At 38.9% G+C, this 24,445-nt stretch overlaps 1 protein-coding gene across 4 annotated transcripts in view; it reads left to right on the plus strand.

Annotated features, from left to right (window-relative positions):
• Nucleotides 1-24,445, plus strand: part of LOC124368901 (protein roadkill) — a 131,833-nt gene that overhangs the window by 57,288 nt on the left and 50,100 nt on the right. For 2 of the 4 annotated variants that reach the window (XM_046826414.1, XM_046826415.1), the window contains exon 1: nucleotides 1,043-1,269. The exons of the other annotated variants lie outside the window; for them this stretch is intronic. In XM_046826414.1, the coding sequence (XP_046682370.1) occupies nucleotides 1,256-1,269 (14 nt within the window). In that variant the 5' untranslated portion in view covers nucleotides 1,043-1,255. Of the gene's footprint in view, nucleotides 1-1,042; nucleotides 1,270-24,445 lie in introns of those variants that run through there. 4 annotated transcript variants of the gene reach the window in all.

Genomic DNA, 24,445 nt, shown 5'->3' on the forward strand with positions numbered 1-24,445 from the left:
AGAAAGACGGAGAGAGAGCGGAGTGAACGAGAAAGGGTAGAAGGGCCGCTTTCACGGTTAGGTAACTTCCGGGGCATTTTCACTTCAGTCCTTCCGTGCCTGTTTGTATTGGCGAGAAACAATGTTAAATCCAATTATGTGTCATCAATAAACACGTTTAAATAACTTCATAGAGTGGGCTACAATAATGTTATTTTCCACTACTGGTGGATTTGGTAACTTCAACTGGTCTGTATAAAAACATCACATTTTCTGTAGAAATATATTTATATAATTGAGTTTATAATATTTGATAGCTCTGTCTGGCAATTATGATCGGAACCTCTAGAATTTCGTTGTTATTTGATAGGCAGTAACTCGAGGGATGTTTTCGTTCAATGCCATCAGTGGTTGGCAACCTGTGGTATCTTAGAAAGCAGTGTGTTTTGCGGGCAGATGAACGAATTGAACTGTTTTGTCAGTGCAACATATTACATTTTGTTTTAACTCTATGTTGTACTGGTTAAACACTAGACATTAATTGTATTTTTGATTATTAACGATTATAGCATTGTTATAGTAATACATTAGTTTTAAATTAATAAAAAACAAATTTGTTATAACTTTTTTCCTTTGTCGTATTTTTATTTTAATGTTCTTAATTGTATGTTGTTTAAATTCAATAATACACGAAGGTTCCGGGAAACCCAGCCATTCATAGAAGAGTGCAATGCATATCTGTGTGAGGTGGTGGGATATATGTACTACCGGTCGATGTAGAGTAAATAACTCCTGGTACTTATGAACGTGTCATAGAAAAGTACAAGATTTTAATAGACAATTACCCACTTCCGTGATGTAACGTAACGATTACAGTGAGCAGTTTGATTCACCGTGCACGCCCCCTCAGGATCCGGTGGAGAGGGATAGAAAACGGGAGGGGAGGCGGTAAGCGGCGAATAGAATAGAACGAGGGAGAAGGAAAACGGGGCGGCGCGGTAATTTCGACTGGCGCTACACGTCCGTTGGCAACACTAGCAGTTGACAGTCCGGACCTCTCTGCTCGGTCTCGTTCAGTCTTTCGCCGTCCTTAGTTGAGTTCGGGCGTGTCTGTGGGCAGTGTGGAGCGTCGGCGTTAACGTTGTGACTTGTTCGTACAGCCGTGTGTCCCTTCGTGGTCACACACAGAGTTCCATCTTCGCCCCCTGTGGAGTTCATTTGGATTACAGTGGATAACAAACAAACGCCGCACTCAAATTTGGACACATGTATTAGAATGGCCCTTGCGAGGTGGGTTCTCTATTACTGCCCTAATAGCATTAGAACATGTACATTTGTAATTATATTTAATGTTACGTTAATAGAAATTATGTTGTGTACTCTTTTTTACCACGGTTGCTAGTGCCCTTGAAAAATATTTGAGTTGTCATTAAATTTTTTTTGTAAATTTTGTCTGTATAAAATAATATTGTGCAAAATGAAACTTATTATTAATAATAATAATAATGTTGTTTGTTCGTTAAGTAGTATATCTCTAAACTTTTAAAAATGCTAAAGATATCTATATAAATGGTTTAATCTGGAAATGTAGTACCGGAATGAGTGAACCAGAAACAACCTGAAACGAACAGTTAGATTCATGTACGCGTACCTACCGAGCCTGTCAGTACACTATAATACATGTCGGATCCCCTAGCTACCAGATGATACAGAGACCGAAGCTATTTCTGTGTCCGTCCCTCAGGAAGATCGATGCCTGCCGTTGTCGCACAGCGTAACCAAGCTGTGGCGCTCAAGGTCGATGCCCCCCGAGCGTTGCCCCTGCCCTCTCATTCACTCATGCAAATTTCTTTCATTTTTTCTTATTTTAAAATTTTTACCCCATTTTTAAAAACGCTGCCCTTTATTATGTAGTAGGCATGCGCGTAAGACTTGTATTTACATGCTAACAAAAAATATCTTAGGATGACAACTTACAATTAGTATGAAATGATTCTTATAAATTACTGTCCGTTATTACGGTATACTCATTGTGAATCCAGAGACTGAAGAATTGTAGAAATTGTTTTTATTGTTAAAAATTTTAAACAGGTTAAGAGTTTTATTATTAGTGTTTGTTTCTTCTTTGTATTTTTATTAAGTTTTGTAGTTGTTGTGTTTTAACGTTAAATTTTTGAAAAACCTCTTTGAAATCTTTAAATAGAACATTGATGTTTTTGCTGTCATTGATGTATTGTTAGTCGTACCGATTTCGGAAATCTTTGCAGTGCTTCCTAACATATTGTTGATGATGTGAAACTCAAGAACCCAGCCACAATATTCCTAATTATGTTTACTGTGCGGCTGAGCTACCTGGGGGGATAGCCAGCCTCAACACATTGCTATCACCACAACGCGTCTGACCTCGCGACCATAGGAGGTTTCCTCTTATGTGCGGACAACTTAAATTACACCTTGAGCTAAATGCCGGCGATTTCCGTGAGTTCGGACATTATTTTGTAGGACAGCCGTAGCTAACAAAGCCGGAGAGAGTGTCGTGTGTCTCACGGTTCGCCGAGCAGTGGAGCCGTGGAGCCGCACGTGGATGCGCCCTTGAGACATACTTTCTTGTCCGGCCCTGAGATGTTCGGCTTTGTCTCGTCCGAGTCAAAGAGGAGAGAAAGACAGACAGAGCTTATGTAAGCGGGGTAGCTAGACCATCTCTAGCACGTAGCATTGTCAGTTGTGACCAAATGTATAATCGTTTTATTCGAATTGGGTCCAGTATTGTTCAAACCCCAGTTAGTTTTGTCAGGGTTACTTCAACTAGGCCGAGTGTAATTAATCACTTCAGTTTGTCCGGGGCCTCAAGAGTCCTCAGGATTTGGCGACCATCGTGCTCCGATGCACACACTAGTCTTTAGTCTGCAAACTGCTAGTTTTCATATTTCTTACGTTAGGTTAACATTATTGTAATATTTTTAATCTGCTTTTCATATAATCACAGAAATACAACACAAACACGAAATGCCTACGACATTCCTGACGCATCTTAGAAATAAAGTGATTATTGACCCCTTTGTTTTACGTAAGGAGTGTAGAAGTGTTGTTTTAATGTATTTCGTATTTGGACTCTATTTTCATGAAATAAAATGTAAACGTCAAAAATTGCAAAGATGTTAACCTAACATAAAAACTGTGTAAGGGCTATTGTGTGAGTCTTCTGCCCAAGGAAGACAGGTAGGCCGAGTTGCGCGTGTGTCGGTGTGTGCGTGTTCGGGTGCAAGGGTCGTCTTGTAATCCTTTGGGACTCGTGAAATGTGGACAAACTATAATCAACTTTATAATACCTCAAATGTATGAATCATCTTTTATTTACCGTCCTTTATTAATTTTAAAATATGCCACAAGTCGTGTATTCCATTAAAAAGTGGGTTACATCAAATTAGTTGTAAACCTCCATAGTATATAGAATTAATACATAATTGCGTTCAGCTAATGTTGTTATGTTAAGACGAAATAAATATTTAAATGGCTTCGTCTTAACTTTCATTATAGTTTAGTGTACTTATTCTAGTATAACTAATCGTAGAGTAGGCCTAGAATACTTTTTCACTTACAGTAAAGGATTAAGAGTATAAAAATACTCGTCTAGAAATAAATATTATTTCCTTAATAATAGTGGTTTTACTCCCCGATTTAAAATGTCTGTCGAATTTGTCACCACTTCCTACTTGTAACGACAGATATCGGCGAGTAGAGGGAGAGAGGAGTTATACGACATAAGGCCCCAAGGTCAATAGCAGAGATAAGGCAATGCCATGCGGAGGTCAACTGATAACAGGGTCATGCCGCCCTTCGCTGCAACACGGTACACTGTAATTAATACCGGTGAAGTTTAGATTTTGTGGGGAGTACTGTGAGTTGGCTTCTCCTTCAGGTATTCGTTTTGTGACGTTTCTTCGTGATATTGAGTTCTTAATTTCCGTAAACTTGGCGGTAATTTCCTTTTGGTATATATTTTACAACTGCATAAACTGCTAGATAATTTATCTACAATGCACGTATAATGTACTGTGACTTCCTCAATTGCAAGCTACTTGAGCAAACTGAAGGTCAAATCATTGCGCATTTCCGACTCCATTTAATATATTACTAGACATTATTCTGAAATGCCTAAATGAAACGTGCTGAGGAGGCCTAAATAGGAGCGGCGGTGTGCGGGGAATGTGCTTACAAACTTGCTCACACACGCTGTACCAGATTCTGAAGTAACCACTTCACAAGTTGTGCCTGCCGTGTAGTAGTTATATATATATTTTATAGCAGCTCCCACAATACCGTTTAGCAGCTCGTACAATACCGCGTAGTCGCTCCCACAATATCGTGTAGTAGCTCCCACAATCTCTATCCTGTTTAGTAGCTCCTACTCCCTCTCACTGTGTAGTAGCTCCCACAAGCTTATTCCCTTCACAGATGTACAGGTTGGGGAGCGGCTCCCGGCTGCTGTATAGTAAGGGGAGATGTCGGGGAGCAACAGGACGCCCTTTGCCCTCCCGCTACACAGTTACACCGCGCTCCCACGCCATACGTTGGCGAAGGGCGGGCCACCCTCGCTCTCGCTGGCCCTTGCCCTTCAAATAACGGTTCGCCCTACCCTGTCTGTGCAGCAGGATCGCTAGAAACTAGGGGAGGCGGCAACGGTTTCTTGCTTCAAAGTGGGATTTTATCTGTAATATTAAGCCAGCCATATACGTTTTATCAGATCACTGTACAACTTCTTCAGAAATATTTCTCCGGGAGCAACAATAGTTTGAAGGCTTACTGTATACATAGTAATAGTAATCCGCAAATTGTATGTTTAATTTTAATCCCCAACTCGAACTGTGTATTACTTGTGTCCAAACTAGTATAGTATAGCGTATAGTATACAATACGTAATTAGTACTTTACTTGACCTATTATATATTTGAGAGTGTTACTTCAGAAGAATCAGTAAACATTGTACAATAATGTTGGAAGGAATGTAGTTAACACGTTTAATTGTGTTTTCGTTCATAAAGTCAGCAATGTCAGACTATTCAATGTTACTCTAGTCATTAATAAGTCCATATTTCTCCCTAGCATTGAAAAGACTACAAGTAGTTTATTTGTAGCTGAAGGTAAGAGGATGTTCGGCTGGTATATGTCCTCATAACTGTCACATTATGTGACTTCAACACGAGAGGTCACGATAAATATAATGTATAGTGTAATTACGTCCGTATCCAGCTCTATGTTCGAAACAGTTGTCACTGTTGCTCCGTTGGTGGTCGTATTTTACACAAAGGCTGTCTTTAGATATCCGATATATACGGTAAAGTGTTTTACACTCAACTCGTGAACTGCATTACCGTAAACGCTAATACTTTGTCAACACTGCTGTGAAGCTTGTGTCGGTGTCGCCGAGAGACCATCAAGCTCCTGCCGGTCGGAGCCGGTTCGGCTGCTGCGATCCTCTCCGGGTGAATTGAGTATCACTTCTGGTATTTGTTTATGAATTAGTCACAGTCGAGTGGTGCACTTTCCGTTTGGAACAATAAGTACGGTCCCTGTCTCAGTCGGTACTTCTGTACGTGTAGTACTCAAGTAGTCCAGGGGTGGTCTGGCGGCTCCTCTCCAAGGTGGTCTCAGTCCTCTCTTACACGGTCATTAGCCCCCAAAACTGTTCACGGACGCAGATAATCATTATTAATTTCTCCTCAGTTCTCAGTTCCCTTTATTACACTTGCGTCCGTAGTCGTATCCGTTCTGAACCGGATTTTAAGTTACTCTCTTTACGAAAATCTGAGAATCTCAACCCTAGATTACACTAGATTAACTCTAGATTCTATAAAGCGGCTGCTATGCTTTTTGTTTACAGCCCTCCCGTATTTGGTTCTAAATCAACGCGTAAACTGAACCAAGCACCATTTGTCATTATGCTCATTCTTCCTGTCACTTGGTGAGAGGAGCTTCGTAGGATGCTAGGCCGAACAATACAAAACACTATTTTATATTTGGATTAGTCGGAACTATTTTTTATGTCTGAAAAGTGAATGATGCTAATTCCTATCGAATAGACTAATATATTTTCATAGTATGTAAACGTAATGAATAGGAAGAACATTAAATGGCAGTAGTAATGGGTTATTGTCGTCCAAGAAAGCAAACGTTACGGCGTGGTTCAGAGTTCTTTTGCAGAAACAGTAAAGCATAGCTGCCTGGCTGGGAAATATTTTCTTCTCCATTACCAGTTCCCCGATACTCGATACATTCCGACAGGAACAAGACAAGGTTAAAGTCCGCCGCTGAGATACCGTTATTGTGAATTACTCGACACCACTCAACACCATGATGGAAGGAAAACTGTTTCACCTTCCTTCGTGACTCAGCACTACCACAGCAATACTGAGCAATCATTATAAATAGAAACTCAATACGTAGTATTCGGTAATACACAGTACTTACTACTTGGCACTACTCACTTATACCCTCATCACTACTTGGCAACCATGGGTATTAACCTCGGTAATGCCCGCGTCACTACTAAATATTATTTAGTGCGTATTGTTTGGGTTATACACGTTATTATTCGATAATATTCAGTACTACTCCGTACAATTAAGTACCCTTTAATTGGGTTACACTTATTACCTATTATTCGCTGATATTCAGTACTTACTACTGGTAACACTGCTGAGTAGACCTACTACATTCCGTAGTGATATTTAATATTGCTCGGTATTATTTCATATTAACTATTTGGAAATACTCACTGCAAACTTTTCAAAAATCTTGCTCAAAGATTCTTTTATTACGAAACATATCACGTGACTCCACCAACCGTTATACTCGTCAGTACGTATCTAAATTGCTTTTCAAAAGAATTGGACTGTCATAAATGATAAAACTCTAAAAAATATTCGATCAATAAAAACGGAAGGCACTTTTAATCAATCGCTTTGTTACGGCCCATGTTTTTTAATCATAATAACGGTTAGAATACGAATGGAATAGTTTAGCTGAATAGTAATACGTGTGATCTTGTATACTGAATCACTCTTTCATCTTGAAATAAGGTAATACACAGTTTACAAGTCAGATACTGTAGTGTGGGAGGTCTAAAGTGTGTACTTCTCTCCATGTCTCATTGGGCACATCGGTTTCGGACAGATAATGTTCCCCAAGGCCCGCCAGCAAAATCAGGACGAGCCGAGCCTATCCCCGATCCCAGTGGCACAGAAAATGGTAGAGGCGTGTGAAATCACAGCCTTCACCCAGTCTCTGGTTCTCTCTCTCTATCTCTCTCTGTTCCACAGCCTCTCGTACCTCGTACCTACATACCGTCCGAAATCGTTTAGTCCAAGAGTCACTGGTACAATGTCGAGTTCGGTGTACATTTTTCACTGGGTCCACAATACCGATAGCAATTGTAATTGTGAATCACACTCTTTTAATTAATAAATAATTGATATTGTTGAAAATGCAGAGACAACTTGGCCCCATTCGCCAGTCTCAATTGGCAGAAAAGAAACGAGAACCTATTCAATACGGTACCAAGTTTGATTATATTACATGATGGATAAGTTTATAAATAAATCAGTAATCGGGTTAAATATACTTTTTAGGCCTGTCGCTATTCTTAATTAAATTTAAATAGTTAATGGACAAGTATGGCACAAATTCTACCTTTGCATATCACATTACGTCACATTTTTTCGTTTAAAACTACTTTAATTTCCATGTTACATCAGAAGAAACTATACTTGGTGTAAAAGGCATTCGTGTTTTTACGGTTTCTGTTACATTTGTACACGAAATTAAAAATAATTATTTAAAAAACACTCCGTTTTACACGGACGGTTCGTCTCAGTTATTATCCATGCAACGAGCTATAAATGTTGAACTAATCACACATCATTATACATTTTTACCAACTGTTATTACCATCAAAATACTAATTTTCAGTATAAATTACAACTTGTTATAAATTTAAAACAATTGTTAGAGCTATAAAAATGAATGATTTCAAAATACAGTTAAAATGTATTAGGTATAAAACCTACACCCTAGTTGTAAATATAGTGAAAATTGACCTGTTCCTTTGATCGTGGCCGATGATGCTTCCTTACATTAGCAAGCATGTAGGAGTGGACGGTAGTTTTTAACCACTTTTGACTATAGCGGAACCAAAACTGATGGGAGAGGAAGTGAAATATTCTCTCCAAACTTCAATCCTGACCAGTGCATGCTCCTGAACGATGATAATGGCCTAAAGGACAGCAACACCCCTCTTGGCCTTGGGCAGGGAATCGGATTACGCTCGACCTTGGAACAGTTCAACGGGACAGGTAGAAAGACGATTCGCCGAGGGTCCCGGATTCTATTCCTACCTGAACCGACTGGTATTTTAAGAAGCAGAACGAATTGGGGACACCATATACCTGAAATTCAAGGTTTTCGTGAGAGGGGTTCCCTACAAAGGTTCTGTTCCACAGTGAAACGTCCTGAAGGTTTGAATAAAGAAGTGTTGTAAATTTTTCACTGTGTTTGTTGTTTACCACTATAACATTTTTCTAACAATCACTTTTGTCTGTTTCAGGTGAGAATGTTTCACGTGTTTTAGCCCTCTGTGAGTAGAATTATACACTAATCGTACTTTCAATGGTCTATCTTTATGTATTGCAATTTCTCATTTTACTCAGTATTATTATCACATAATAACTGATGTGTCGTAAACCTTCACCGAGCACGACACGGGGTTATGGAGTGTTTTATCATAAATATCTTCTATTCCATTCCTCATTCCTTCGTACATATTAAGGGACTTAAGTTTCATCCAGTTTTCTTCCATTTTCCATTGCTTGGCGTACGTTTAATTGATATTTATTCACCGAGCGCTCTTTCATCTTGATTCAGTGTTTTATCTTGCACGTTTTAAGATCGACTTATTTGTTTTTTATTCGTAAGATCAATTTAAATGAGTTCTATACAATTATTTAAAATGAAAAATTGTTTTTGTGTCGATAAATTGTTATTATTATAGCATGAAGATCACACATAGCACTTATATTACTGAATATTAGCGGATTATTAATTTAATCTGCTTATTAACAATAATGTGCATTACTTACGAAGATTTTTCCGAAGAATGGATTCGGTTATCGGAAATACCAGATGACTACTTTAGTAGACAAGGGTGTTACTCATTTCCTGTTGCTAAAGACTGATTGTAATCGAATTCGTCAATTTAAAAAGATTGTAACTTTATTAAATGATACTTCTTGGTTTGCCCCCATTTTCTCTTATTTATGGCGTAAATTTTTTATTTTTATACTTTTCCAAACGTTAGACTGAACTGTTTATACAGTTGACAATTTTGAATTGCCATGAATATTTAAGATGTTATGATTGTATTTGTTAAAGTGTATAATAAGTTGAAATGTTGATTATGTGTATATTACTAGACGAGTCATTGCTATTATATAGCATTCAATACCGTTACAGCTGGCCTTATTTTGTAACTATATCTGTTTTATTATTTATGTGTACAAATCTAATTTGAAATTAATCATTGATTCATCTTCTTCATTCTCTTTTTAATATTTTTCATTGTTGCGTATGTTTTACCTACTGTAATTATTTAAATATTAAATGTTAATAATATAAAAATTTCATAGTAGTATTAGTGACTGAAACGCTATTGCCTGCGAATGTACTGGGTGATTGATAACTGTACTTTATAACGTTTCGTCCAATATTTCTAAAGATTTGCTATTAATAGGGAAAATAAAATCACTAGGCCTTGAACAAGATTCCAATTTTTATAATTGGATCGTGAGGTATGGAGAAATGCCCCCAGAAAATTCTCCCCCAGGACTCCTTTCTGCTCCACCTGTTCTTTTAGAAGGGGTTAATCGATCTTATGTTCCAATATAGAATCCCCTAATGGAAAACAAAGAATTGGCGATGTAGGGGAGAGGTTTTGTATCAGTATACCAACTTTCTGAGTTAACATAAATCTGTAAACCTTTTTCTCCTTCATCAGATTTAGACAGCCTGTCACTATCAAAGCCAATTTAAGCCCAGGGTATATCGTAGACATGTTGGTAACAAAATACAGAAACTGGTAGTAACAGTTAGGGTTGACCAAATTGAAGTTGGAGGAGTGTTTCAGCATCACTTCACAGTTCATTATAAAACGTACTGGACTTGTTCTTGTTCGCCTACAGTACTTCTCACTGAAACATAGGATATGACGTAATCGTGCAAGGTTGTTAGGAGTACTAAATTGTTACCTAGCTTGAAGTGATCTGATTGGATATTACAAGCCACTGGAGTTAGCATGCTGTCGGCGCCAGAGCCAAGAGCCGACTTGGATTGTAGCCTATTAGCCGAGATTTTCACAAGGAATTTCACACAAAAATATATCACTAGTTTTGCAATAGTTGTCATGGAGGTCGGAGAGGATTCCGAAAGTGTTAAAGTGATTATTTTATTCTTGTGCCACCTTTGTTTAGCAAGAAACGCTTTAAACGTCAGACAACAAATAAAATGTATATCAACGTCAAGATGACGACTGTTTGGGTAAAATCACATTTTCTGGCATTCGTCTCGTCGGCTGACCACTGTGCGAAGTGTAAAAAAAAGTATTATCAATTGTGTTTTCGTTTTTTATCGACACTCTCCCATTTTTATCTCCACCAAAACTATCTCGGCTAATGGTCGATTTCTATATTACTAGTAATCTTTCTATCGGTTTAGACTACGAGAAAACAAGGTTGTCTGTCTCTACAGTATAATTTGGCTCCGACTCTCGAACTATTGACTTATTTGCCGTAACCACACACTGTATCTTGTCATCTTCGCGGTGGAAATACTATTAACAGACAAGAGTTTAAAGGTCAATGGATCGATTTCCTGGCCGACCCGATTTATGGGTCACTATTTTAAAACTGTAGTATTACAAAATCCGGAGCTACACACGAATGACATGTAAAACTGAGTGGATGTAAGTGTAGTGGATGGGATGGCGATACGGTAGCCGTGTGGAGTGTGGACAGGTAACCAGCGAGGTGGCAGCAGTAGCGTGGACAGACCGACGTACAGCCCGGCCACGGCCTTCCCTTCAACTGTCAAGGCCCTATCAATGAGCTAAATGTGTCTGTCTACAGTCCACAGTGTACGTACACTCTACTCGGTATGTATACACTTTCCGTGCTCTGTGTACCGCACAACACGTATTGCCTGTCTCTTGCACACAGTCTCTGAACTATAGCCTTCGTTATTCGACCTTCTGCTATTAATATTAAATCCAGTCTCTGCAATATGAACTCGGTTATTGTAAAGTCGAGGTCGGGTTGTATATTTGGGTTTTAAATGTTAACCATCTAAAGGGCTGTCATACCCTTAAGCGGAACAGATTTCCACTTAAACAATGCTCACGTTTGAACTTCTTCATCGACAATTAGCAGTGTTGGTGTTGTAAATATTTTCTCTCCTTTCAAGGCCGTACTAATTTTACGAGTCTGTCCCTTACTCATTCAGTATCCGAATAGGCTATTATGATTTTATTCATATAAATCCTCATTATGGTAGTAGTACGAATAAGCAGCTTACACCGATTAGTACACTCCAAATAATGGGTTAAGAATGTGTTTCCGCTGGTTTCTTCCGAGACATGACTCATAATAGCCTGGTACGTAGTTTATTAATGTGTTAATACCAGGAAATCTCGACATTTTCAATGAAGAATGTAAATTACACATTCCTTATCGCTCTTTTTTAATATCTTTCTATCCGCATCTTTTCCGGGAAACGAACCTGTTGAAGCAAACTGAATATTATATATTCCCAGTTCTCGAATGGAATTCCTGGAAAAGTTGTAAACTTAACTTATTCTCATTCTGAATAGCGTGGTTTTAGTTGGAACTTATGTTTTGTAATAAAATACTAAATTTTAATTGCAATTTATAAAACAGTCTAAATTGTTTGATAGTTTATAACAAACATTGATTGGTCAACTACACACTGGGACACAGAAGCGAAAGTTGTGTTGTGGCGTCTAAACAGCACAATTTTAAATGAGAGCGTAATTGTTTTGAAACGCGTTAAGTACAGTAACCGGAGGCCGAACGGGGTTAACTATAGCTGTCCCCGTTGCCCTGCAAACCGTCGGTCCGTCAAGCCAAGGTAGACCGACACACAGGACGACTCGTGACCTATACACGCCTGTTGCAATCCCTCAATCGAGGTTAGGCGAGGGTAACCCTACTTTTCTACCGCCTCGCTCCACATCTTCTTCGCTCTGGTGGTGGGGACCGCCGCGCGCCGTGCGCCACTCTCCGTTCGGCTTCCTTCGTCATTAAACATTTACTTTATATTGCCGAGGAGAGTTTTATTCGACGCTTTATTAGATTAATTGCAGTATACGTCGTTGCATCCGTGCGCACTTGGTGCTTAGCTTGCCTTAAGGTTGGTAAAATGATTCAGATTAATAAAGTTTTTTTTATTGCTGTACAATCTTCAGAATTAGTGTTGTTCACCTAAAAAATGTTCAATATTTTTATTGTCGGTGTATTTTTTTTTTTTTTTTTTTTTTTTTTTTTTTTTGTTACTTCTTTGTTGCCGCTGCAGTTTTGTTTTTGGGCGATTGTTCTGTAAATGTGGCCACGGTATTTTTTTATGTACAACATTTTTTTAGTAAGAAAAATACTTGACGCGTAAAAAAAATTTTTTTTTTTTAACGATTATTGCGTTGTAACTGAATTATTTGTAACCTGTACAAAAAGAATGATCTTATTTCGGTTGGTTGTTTAACTGGACGCACGGGTGAAATCTAACGAAAATATATCGAGTAGGCCCAGCAGTAGGCCGAATATTCTGGGTGCGAGTATTTCAGGCCCGCGCCCTCGTTGTTGCCGCTACCGGCCTACCTCTGCCTTGTCACACACTACTGTACCTTCCGACACTGCCACAAGGGACTGTACTGCGCTCCCACACGTCGTCACCCGTCGATTCATTTCTCTCGCCGGTTACGATCATGCCCCACGTTTACGACACCATAAATCACGTTTACAACTCGCCGCGTCGTTAATTTACACCCACCTTAATGTTGCATCCCATTTTGTAATGACACATTGTTTCCTGCTACGGCTGCCGAGTCGCCTAATGGCACGTAGCGAGAGGCGTGCAAATTGTGGGTGTTCTGTGGTCTTCCGCCATAGTCTTTGTTTTGTGTTTATCTTATCGAGCAGCTACAACTCTCAACAGAAACGTGCAGATGTTGCTATCTTCAATAGTTGGACCACACACAACTTATTTACTATATACTAAAAACAATATTGAAAAGAAAAAGTAAAGAGATAGCATGGACATAAAAAAGAACAAAACTGCGCTACTTTCAAGAAAAAAAAATCAAGAATTTATTTGCGCTTCATACAGCACTTTCTCAAATCAAATAAGCTATGGTTTTAAAAAAACGTATTCCTCACAAAACAAGCAATAAATTGTTCCAAATATTAGGAAACCCTAAAGGGAAATTTCCAAATGAAAACAAATTAGAAATTGTATGTCTTGACCATGACAAAATTTATATTGGACAAACAAGTAGAACAATTAAGTATTTGCATATTTACACCGAACGGTATTTTAATATTTTCTATAGTATAAATAATGTAAATATGTATTTACGGAGTCGCCTGAAGATGAAACCTTTGGTGTCAAAACGCATTGGCAAAACAATTGAAACAGCGATGTTTTAATAAACTAAATTTGATATTGTTTAGGAAACCGGAACAAATTATTGTTTATTAAATTTCTTCCCAAAGCTGGGACAAGGCCAAACGCTACAAGTGCAATAGTCCATACTTTTTGAGAAGGTACAGTGTCCGTGTACCAAATACTAAAGTCGCCGTTGGTGTGTGAATTCACGCCTCCCTGCCCTTCATCTCTCCCTCTCAGCACGGCATTCGACAATAATTTGGCCTCCCTCGGACTTCCACCACAGGTCGGCCCGTTTCCGTGTTCCACTTGCCGATGTCCTCTAGGGCGCCTTGACCGGGCTACCAGTGGGTCACTGCCGCTACCGCCGCTCCGGCCCAAGGCCTCAAGACGGAAGCCTTTAACCTGACCTACTATGCTGTGTGACATCTTCCTACGGATCGCTTCTCGTTGAACCTGAGATGGCGATCGCTATGGATTGATTCTGCTGTCCGGCCCAAGGCCTCAAGACGAAAGCCTTTAACCTGACCTACTATGCTGTGTAACATCTTCCTACGGATCGCTTCTCTTTGAACTGGAGATGGCGATCGCTATGGATTGATTCTGGATCTGTCCGGCCCAAGGCCTCAAGACGGAAGCCTTTAGCCTGACCTACTATGCTGTGTGACATCTTCCTACGGATCGCTTGTCGTTGAACCTGAGATGGCGATCGCTATGGATTGATTCTGGATCTTTCCCAAGTCCTTTAACCAAGTTGGACAATCTCTGTGGAGTGATTGCGAATCTAGAAAAGTTTAGATATATGTAGGGGGCAATGTCTATGTACATATTTGTAATCTAGATCAATTGAAAACCAACACAGTTTCTACTGAAATTTCGATGTTGTATGGCTGATGCCAAATTAACACGCAATTACTTTGAATTATACAATTATTGTAGACTTAGAGGGGTACTAAACACAATTTGGATACAAGTAAATTTGGACGACCAATTCACGCTGATAGTAATCTGATACCATTAATAATCAAAAACTGAATGAATAATGACGGAAGCCTCTGAAGAGAGAACACGAATAAATTTGTGATAGGTTATGAATGGGAACACGGTTACAAGCGATGTTGCCAAGTGAAGTAATGCCTTGCGTTGTTGCCAGATCGCCCCGTGTCGAATGCCCAGGTCAACCAGCCAAGTTTGAATCAGCTGTGAAATGCCGACTTAAATAGATCCACGTTTCCCTGGCCCTCCGACATTCCTCCGGCCTGTGGCTGGCCGATCTTTCCAGAGGCCAAGTTGCGGACTTTTACTACTCCATTTAGTTTTCAATTGTTTGGTGTAAACAGTATTAGTTTAAAAAGGTTATTGATTCTTTTTGGGTGGGAGTGTTCTTAAAATGTTACACCAAAAAGCAACATATATTCGTAATGTTTGATGATCAGTCATTAGTATTGTTTATCCAGCCTTGAAGTCTAGATAATTAACAATTTAGAACCTGACACGCAGTTTGATTATTTGACAAACATGTTTATGTCCACGTTGTTGGTTGCAACATCGATACAAGTTAAATTTGTATTTTACAAGAAGGGAGTTACCTAACATTTTTCCAGCCAATTAAGCATTTCTCTTTCCGTTATTAAGTTCATATTGAAAAATAATGTATATGTACGGCTAAACCATGAATCATAGTCACCACTGTAGCTATGAACAATGTGCACAATAAGAAAACCACATGCACGATTGGCGATTTTAATAGCCTACTTGCTGGTCTAAACAGTTAAGACGAGATATACCACGGTTATAACCGGATATTACGTATGATCCACTACTATCGGAAGTTGCGTTGCGTGATATTAAAATATTCGTCTTAGAGTGCGATTTTGTTATAACCCGATGCAATACAAGATCTTTTTTTCATCTTGCAGGGTCATCCATCGTTAAGGTTTGAATTGAGGCCAAGTTTGGTTTTTAACATGTAGAACTATTTGAACTCTTGTTTAGTGCCTGCACACAAATATAAGCACTCTATTCTATTATTTAAATACGCTGTACTTATAGTACAGTACTTAATATAACGGTGAATCTAGTGTGCAGTTATAGTGGCCTTACCGTGTGATCTTTATCCTCGAAGTGACTAATTATTCAGGTCAACTTCTATGGAAACGATTTGTGGCCGTATGTCACATTATATTGTTAGTTCGTGGCAGGTACGAGGTTACATACATTACACAGACAGGGACCGCTAAAGGGTGAAGGGCATATTGTGGCCACGGGTAGGGGTGGGGTGGAAGCGAATCGATCAACCCCGCCCTGTCCTGCTCCGGGTGAGGTTCTCCACCGTGGTGGGGCGACGCGAGCGAGGGAGCGAGGGCGACTCTACTGTCTTGTAGAGAGGGAATTAGCTGCTCGCTGCAGTGACAATTTATCACCGTCTACAATTCTCTATTGCATCCTCTTCCTCGTCCGCGCCAAACACGCGGCGAAGGGAAGGAAGGAGCGGAAACGTCCGAACTTAGGAGTCGTTACACGCAGTCACAATTTTCAAACGTGCGCGCTGGGAACGATAATTAACTATGCCCAAGATCTGAACTTATGAACAGCTCGGCATACGAACGAAACATATATTTGTATTTCCGTCACTATCTTACCGTATATCGTACATATGATGTAAGTCGAGGCTGACTGTCCCGCGCCAGCCTAATTAACATCTCGAGCAAGAATACACAGCTGAGGAAGCAGGTGGCGAAAGTGGGCGCATGCGCATAGCTTACAGAACAAGGTAGACATGTGTTTTGCTGTCCAAGGTAACGAACAACTTATTGGGCTAATTAATAGCCGCTCAATCTTCGGTATTAACCCAATTCGGGCGGGCAGTGAAAGTTTAGCGGCAGAGCGAATTGAATTGATGTTTCAATTCTTTCCTTATGACACCAATTGAATACAGAATCACGATTCAATGCTGCATATCTTACCGGCTCAGTGGTTAAAGTGTTAGGGTGATAACCGTCCCCAGTTCGATGTTAGCACTGCACCGTTGGTCGCACAGACTAGGACATAATTAGTAAAAACGGCTAAGCAATGTTGGAAGAAAAGAAAAATAATTAATTAAATTTAAAGTTAAAAATAATATCAAGTTTTTTAATTGATAATTCGTGAATTCCATAATATGATCTTTATAATCAGCATTTTTTAAAGTTTGCATTATATGTTTTAATACAAAAGAGGGCCCTTCTCATACTTATACACAAACTGTATGTTTCTATAACTGCAAATCTGTGCGTAGAACGTGCCTATCAAGATAAAAGGGTGACAGGATTTCGGACATTTGCCATCGTTGTGTTTCAAAAGGTATAACACAACGTTTCGACGTGTGGAATCTATCCTCTTCGTCAGGTTGATGGTATTCGGGATAATGTCGACACTGTCTGATGTATAGAGTAGTCTACTTTATATTGGAATACTAAAATGTACTATGAGCACAGACAGGGTTTCTGCGCTGCATGTAACATGAGGTAGTGGTATGTAGTCCGAGTCCACTCTCACTAAAGATCTATAGTGTGACATTGATACTTAATCGTGCAGTTCCAAGCCAGGTCATCTTCCATTTCGCACTCTAAGCTCACATTTTGCGTTAATTGTGGTTGTAAAAGTCACAAATCCTGTGCATTGCGTAATGTAAGGCTCGGTATAGGTTATATCTGCCTTGGGCGCCTGCGCATAGAAAGTGAGAGGAAAGTTCCAATTGCTTCCTTGTCGTGCATGGTTCTCGATGCCTCGTTTTGATTTTACACACGAGGGCATGTAAAGGTAGGCCTGATGATGTGTAAGAACTGGAACTACAACCGCCGCGCCGCCGGGAGCTATAGTTCCAGTTCGGCACTGTCCGGTTCCTACTGTTACCCCATCCCATGGTAGGCCTACGTTGTGCCCTGCGACTCCGGCAGATATCTTGACAACGCCTTGCTATCCGCTTTGCGCCGAGCGTCACGTCACGCCGCGCCGCACCGCACAGATATGTAACTCTCGGACGTAACTTTCGCCAGTTTTCACTTTCACTCCACTTTCACTGCGGTTGTCTCGCAAGTTGTGTAACCACTGTTCATCATGCCCTCCCAAATATATCTATATTACACAGGTGGTACGTTATAGGCACATTATATCTATTATTATGTTATAGAATTGTACACCCACTCTTATGCAACACAATAATTCTTTTTGTATGACTCTACTTCTAACCGTTCACATATTTAAGTGCACTGAAACAAGAAACACTTATTTTTTGTGCGCTCGACTCAGAATTTACTCAGAGGATACGAATTCTTCTCCTTTCCTATTTCTGACATTTCCAGATTTCTCGTCATAAATTAAATGTTATTACTACGTTGTTACATTTTGGTGTTGTTTGTGTTATGTTTATCTCATATCTCACATCTATTTACTGCATAATCCACTTAAAGCACTACATCAGTTGTAAATTTGATAATAATTCAATTTTCTTTATACCGCTATTATTTTCTCACTTGTGAAGTAAAAGAAACACATCATAGAGTTTGAAACGAAAGCTAACACTTGTGGTCAGCGCTTATATTTGTAACGTATAGTACGTGAGAGTGGCCCACTAAAACGTTTGGCACCACTATTCAGATGAAAGGGACTGGAGGTACGGCCCCACTCAACCTCCACCACCTCCAGCCGGAGGGATAAGAAGAAGGCAACGGCACAGCTCGGCGCGGGTGTCCTCCCCATTACCTTGTCTGTTCTGTAGGAAGTGAGAGATACGGTCCGAGGCCTTCGGGCCAAGGAGCGTCTCTTGGCGACCTCCGGCCCCGGCCTCAGTCTGCGCCCTCGCTCCTGCGAACCGAGGCGAACAAATTGGTTCTTATCGTGAGCATTTTATATTGATAAGGTTTTATAAAATCTTGGTATTGCTCGTCCTCAGCAAACTAAACAGCCAATTATTCTCATTTAAATAATCTAAGATTATTGAGTAGTAAAGACCTAAATACGGTACACATGTAAATATTTGTAACACTCCGCTATAATCATAAAACAGTGTAGGTTTAACCGTAGTCAATATTGTTAAGAATATGAAACCAGTGTAACATACACTACCAGATAATACGGTGCGACCACAATCACAATTCTTTATTGCCAGAAAACAAATACAAAATTTGTATTGCAATCGTCATAAATACGTGTAACTCTATATACTTACCAATAAATTAAGTTAATGTTTAAAATTGTTTTATTTAAAAAAATTGTTGTACCTAGTAAAAAAAAACTTCTTCATCTAAAATTGACAATGTCAACATAAGAACGGACATGTCAACACCTAGTAGAGATGACTGATCAAATTTTATGTTCCATAAACTCGCTCACGCTATAAAACTCATTTAATATTAAATAGCGCTTGAATAATTGTTTAAAATGCAAAGGGTTTGTCTGGTTCTTTATATGATCAGGAACTTTGTTCAAAAATGTTACACCAACTTCAGATGGTAGGCTCTAGTAAGATTTTAGTCTATGTTGGGCAACTCTGAAATTTTCCCGGCCTCTAGTATTGTAATTATAAACGTCCCTACCCTGCGTCAGCACACACTTCGAACGGCAATATATTATTGTCTCAAATATGTATAAGCAGGGCAGTGACAAAAACAAGTTCCCTTTGATTTACGAAAAGAACAAGATACCTGCAGTGTGCGGGAAATTTGTTTCCGTGAGTCTATACGGTGTCCTGCTGGACCGAGAACAAATTTACAACATTCTTCACAGTCCGGGAGAGTAAGTAGGCTACTTTCCAAATGAAATCACAAGCGCCTCGGTTAGGTGAATCACATACCGTACTGATTCAACTATGTCCTGATCGGTTTGACTCATTGACACCATATCTGAAAGTCAGTCATATCAGGCTGACTTCTCAATCCATCTGGGATGTTGACACAGGATTGATGGGAGTTGAGCGTTCTGTAACAGTGGTTAGTCAGCGGAGCGGAGCGCCTGCATTGCGAATATAAGGCCTCTTGAGAAATCCGTGAATCAACCAAGTCGCCGTAAATCAAAGTTCTTGGCCGATAAGCTGTTGTTCTAGAAATCTGCATCCGTATCACGTTATATTTCCTCATCTTGCACTCACCTAATTTCACAAACTGTTATACATGGTAGAGTAGACGAGGACATTTACTTTAGCCCTTACTCGATTCTACCACTTAATAGTTCTTTACATTAACCTCTTTGTTTTCATTTTACTGTGCATGTATAACTGTAAAGAACATTTCTCTTTGTTTCACTAAGCAATAAACGATTATCAATTTATTATTCACTTCAATATCGTGCATTACCAATGTAAGTTACGTACTGAGGAAACTTTAGAAGTACGATACAAACAATACAAACAAACACCATGTTTTAGTTGTACAACATTTCTTCTATCTCCTGTTTTTCTTGACGAGGCAGGTTACATTGTATAATAAGATTAATTTAGATTTATTTTAACATGATGGTGTGTATTGTATATTGTGTAGTATATTGTTGATTCGATTAAATACAGAGGAATGGCCACATTCTAAGTTAACACACAAGTAAGTATAATTCACGAGGTAACGTGTTTGTTCCCAGGGAATAATTAGATTAAGTGATACATAGTATTGTTAAAACAGCATGGCAATTTAAGAGTGATCATGGAATTCGATACAACTGATATATTTAGTTGTAAAAGACTTTTAGTTGCTTTGTCACGTCATTGCACTTTATTCTTAGTAAATTTTGAAAAAAGCTCCCTAATAACATTGCATTTTACTTAGCCTACTAAAACATTTTATCAACTTACTATAATTTCTACTACTGTAATTATATTATATTATATCTACTACTCACTCATATTATTGACAACAATACATTTTACGATAAGTAAAACACTTAAGCTAGCATTTTTTAACAAATACTTCATTACGTAATTAATATTATTTTAGCAATTTACTCGTTTACTATGTTCTGTTATTTATTTGATCACTCACAAATTGCTTGTTGACTGTGACTACACTTGTTCGGGTAAAATATTGCTACACTAATTGCATGGCATCTATATGAACGTGAAATGTGAACACAAATCACATACCATACTTTAATTGGTTTCATCACGGCGATGCTGTAGTTCATATAGATTATGTATAGTCTCAAAATATTGCAACTAACGAAACCCATATTGGCACGCCTCCATACAAGTTAGGACCAAATATAGACCAACTGTGAAAAATTTAATGTTTATTGTTTACTTGTATACATTGCTTGAGTTTATATTGTATATTAGTCGATTATTTATTCTGGGTAACAGCAATTTTTGGGTTCACTGTTTTGGATGTGTTACAGAATTACTGAACCACCATCATTTCGCGAAATTACAGATGGAAATTTAAAATAGTCCCACTGTGGTTCCAATTGTTTTAGTCTAGTCAAATTCGAGGTACACCTTAGACATGTATTAGGGTTACACTTTTTAATGCAGTAGTTACACTCGGCAGGTAAGAACAGAATTATTTCATGCCAGTTGTGACAGTAAGTGCTGTTATCACCACGTTACTATATACACGTACGCACCTCGCAGCATTGTTACAATTCCGTGATAGTAACGTCTCCTTTCTGACAGACGTTGGAACTGAGTTATACAACCGGAATGTTTTTTTAAGACTACGTGCTTAAAATAAGGTTAAAACTTTTATAAAACACTAGGCGAAGAAGGCGCCTTCTTGGTAGAAAACAATGTTCTCTTCACCATGCTCGTAATGTACACTTAGCGGTAATTGCGGTAGTGAAGTCTATATTACCCATTAACCCTGGGGTTATCATTCGTGCCGATAAGATCTAACGTAATGATCTAATGATACTGACACTTTGCTGATGCCTTGATTGAACGTTTCTCTGAGTGTGTTTATGCAGTGTGCTTCGTGTGGAAGGGCAAATCTGATAGTTTTTAACATTGATTATAGCAAACAAGTAGGCTCCAATAACCCAAGAATAGTAGCAATAAATTTAATGAATATATTAAATATCTGAATTGTAAAATATGTGAAACACTGTTTTGTGACAAACACATTGTTAAATTTCTTAGTTATTCGTAGCGTAACTGTAATTAAATTGACGTTTTTTTATAGTTTTGGGTTGTTTTTACTTTACTAATTAGCATATTGTTTAATTATAACTCACTTTAATACTCCTTGGAAGTTTAAGACATTTTTGTCAATAATATACTGTTTTAGGCGAAACAAAGTAGTATAATGCTTATACTAGTGTCGGATCAGATGTAAAACAAATAAAAAAAACAAACACGTGTTATATGACGCAACAATAATTAATTGTATAGTTAATATCAATCCATTTTAAAGCAAAGAGATTTAATGCAGACTATTGTGGTTGCCTAATAAAGTTCGACAGTATCAGTAATATGTGACGCCAACTAACTTGCAATTAAATAAAATTAACAAATACAGTCCTACTGAACGTTGGGTTTTAACTGGATCCAAATACAAGACGGTAAAATCTTGACAGAGCGAACTGTGGGAGGTTTAAAGGTGGGACGGGTATCGTGTTATAAGTAGGTACGGTATCGAGCGCCGGGGAGCCGCTAGTGTACACTGTAGCGGTCTAGATGTTCAAGGCCGGGTCAGTCGGTCACCCCCTCTCCCCCACCCCCCCGCTCGTCTCTCAGCCGAGGTTAACTATTGTGCCATTTTTTCTGCCATCGCCGTTCCTAAACTAGGCCCGAGCCTACTTTACTTACCCAATTTCCTAGTTTACCCGACACCGTGTCGCGCAGGCCCGCACAGATGAGACTGTCGATTAAATCGCTTCCCCGCCCACGCCGGTAGGACAGCCTGAGTCATAAATGGCCGCGATGTTCCGTGTAGAGCTGTGTACATCGCGCGACCACTGTCAGCGATTGAAGCCGTGCCTTGGCCAGTCCGATAATAATAACTGGCGTCGATTTGTCAAAGCCGACCTTACTGGCTTTTAAGAAATCCGATGGATCGGGCTCCAACGAGTCCAAAGACTGTAAACCGATTTAATCATATCTCGAAAAATATGCACACGGAAGGCAGGACAGTATTTATATAAATCCCAGAGGTGTTTATTTGGCCCAGCCGTGAATAAGCCAGATTGAGAATTGCGTAATCTCGTAAGATAATAGAGAAAAAGTGCTTTGACGTGTTCTATTGGTAGTGTTTATTCAAATACATAATGCATTCAACACGTTTATACTATATAATTACTTGTACATTAATGGAATAAAAGAAGAGCATTGAGATGTCTTTATCGTAAAAGTATACTTTTAATTTGTATGAATTCCTTTCTTAATTTTACTCCGTTTCCTGAGCTCGCAAATGGAGAACAACCCAGAATCTTTGTAACAGTTACCTAGGAGGTGTATTGAATGAGATAATATTCAATCGTAATTACATCCCGGTGAAAGAGCATGTCTCATGAAAAGTAGCGGGGAAGATTCGGAAGAGTTGTATTTTAGGTTTGAAATACTCTGACCCCATTTTGTTGGGAAGGGAATGTATTGATGTTAGATTTTTTAGTTATTTGTATTGGGGCAAGACCGAAGTGTTGTAGATTTTTCTTTGACAGTGTGGGTCACAAGACAGGGCTGCCATTTCAAAACTGAGTTTTCATAAAAAAGACGAAATCAGCTAAAATGTCTGTGGTTTGCGTTGGACACCCATTCAGCTTTTAAGTTTACGTTTTTTACTTATTGAGAGCAGTTTTCGGTATGCTGTTTTTAAAGTAAATATTAAAAACTGAATATTTCTACGCGCACATGAGCGAGTCGCTCGCAGCTACTGTCGCACATACTGTAAGAAGTATGCCTCGTGTAAACTTTACTGGGAACGTTGGCCTTGAAGCTGTGACCCTCACGTGTACACTTGCTCTTAGTCACACTGTTGTGTGAAGTACACGCTCCGATACATTCTATCCGTGTAGCAGTTTTCTTCTCGTTTATCAAACCCAATGTAAATACACGTTCCTTCTACTTCGCGATTAAATTGGTATAGATTTTGAAACAGAAGTAAAATGAGTTAGTTGATTTGTTTGTAATGTTGCTAGAAACTGATTTCTCGGAATTTTTTGCTGTATAATTTTCGGTAGGCGGAGGTAGTAGGACGAGTTCTGTACAATTTGTACTCAAAATGATGCCCTTGCTATTTTCGGAGTTGTACCAGCGTGCTGTCACAAGAAATGTAGAGCGATGTGTTAGTTGATTATTTAACTGAGTAAATCAGTAGAGAGCAGCGACAATAACTTGATCTGATAAGACGTAATCGTTATCAGCGTTAAAGATACAATAAGATAGTAGTTGAATGCTTTACGATACGATTCTAATTGGCAATTAAACTTCCAGAATGTCTCTCATCTATACTTGATTTTTGATTTTTTTCTATTAAGATCTATCTAGCTCAGTATTTTTTCATGTGCGCTGGTTTAAATGCGAGGTATGCCGACTTAGTTACCAATGCCATGCCTACGTAAAAGATATTTAAACGTAACCCAAATGAGACATGATCGGAAATTAACGTTTGGTTTCCGACAAGAATTTAATAGACAGTAACCAACCGTGTGTGTGGCAAGTTAATTAACTTAAAAGTCAAGGGAATCGTGTAAAAATAAAGGAAAACTACTGAAGAATTTCTCTTGTTTAATCTGCAATGTTAAACAGAAGAAAATGTAAATCACTTATCTCGACTTGGCATGCGGT

This window comes from Homalodisca vitripennis, chromosome X (assembly GCF_021130785.1).
Source record: "Homalodisca vitripennis isolate AUS2020 chromosome X, UT_GWSS_2.1, whole genome shotgun sequence".
Taxonomy (NCBI): Eukaryota; Metazoa; Arthropoda; class Insecta; order Hemiptera; family Cicadellidae; genus Homalodisca; species Homalodisca vitripennis.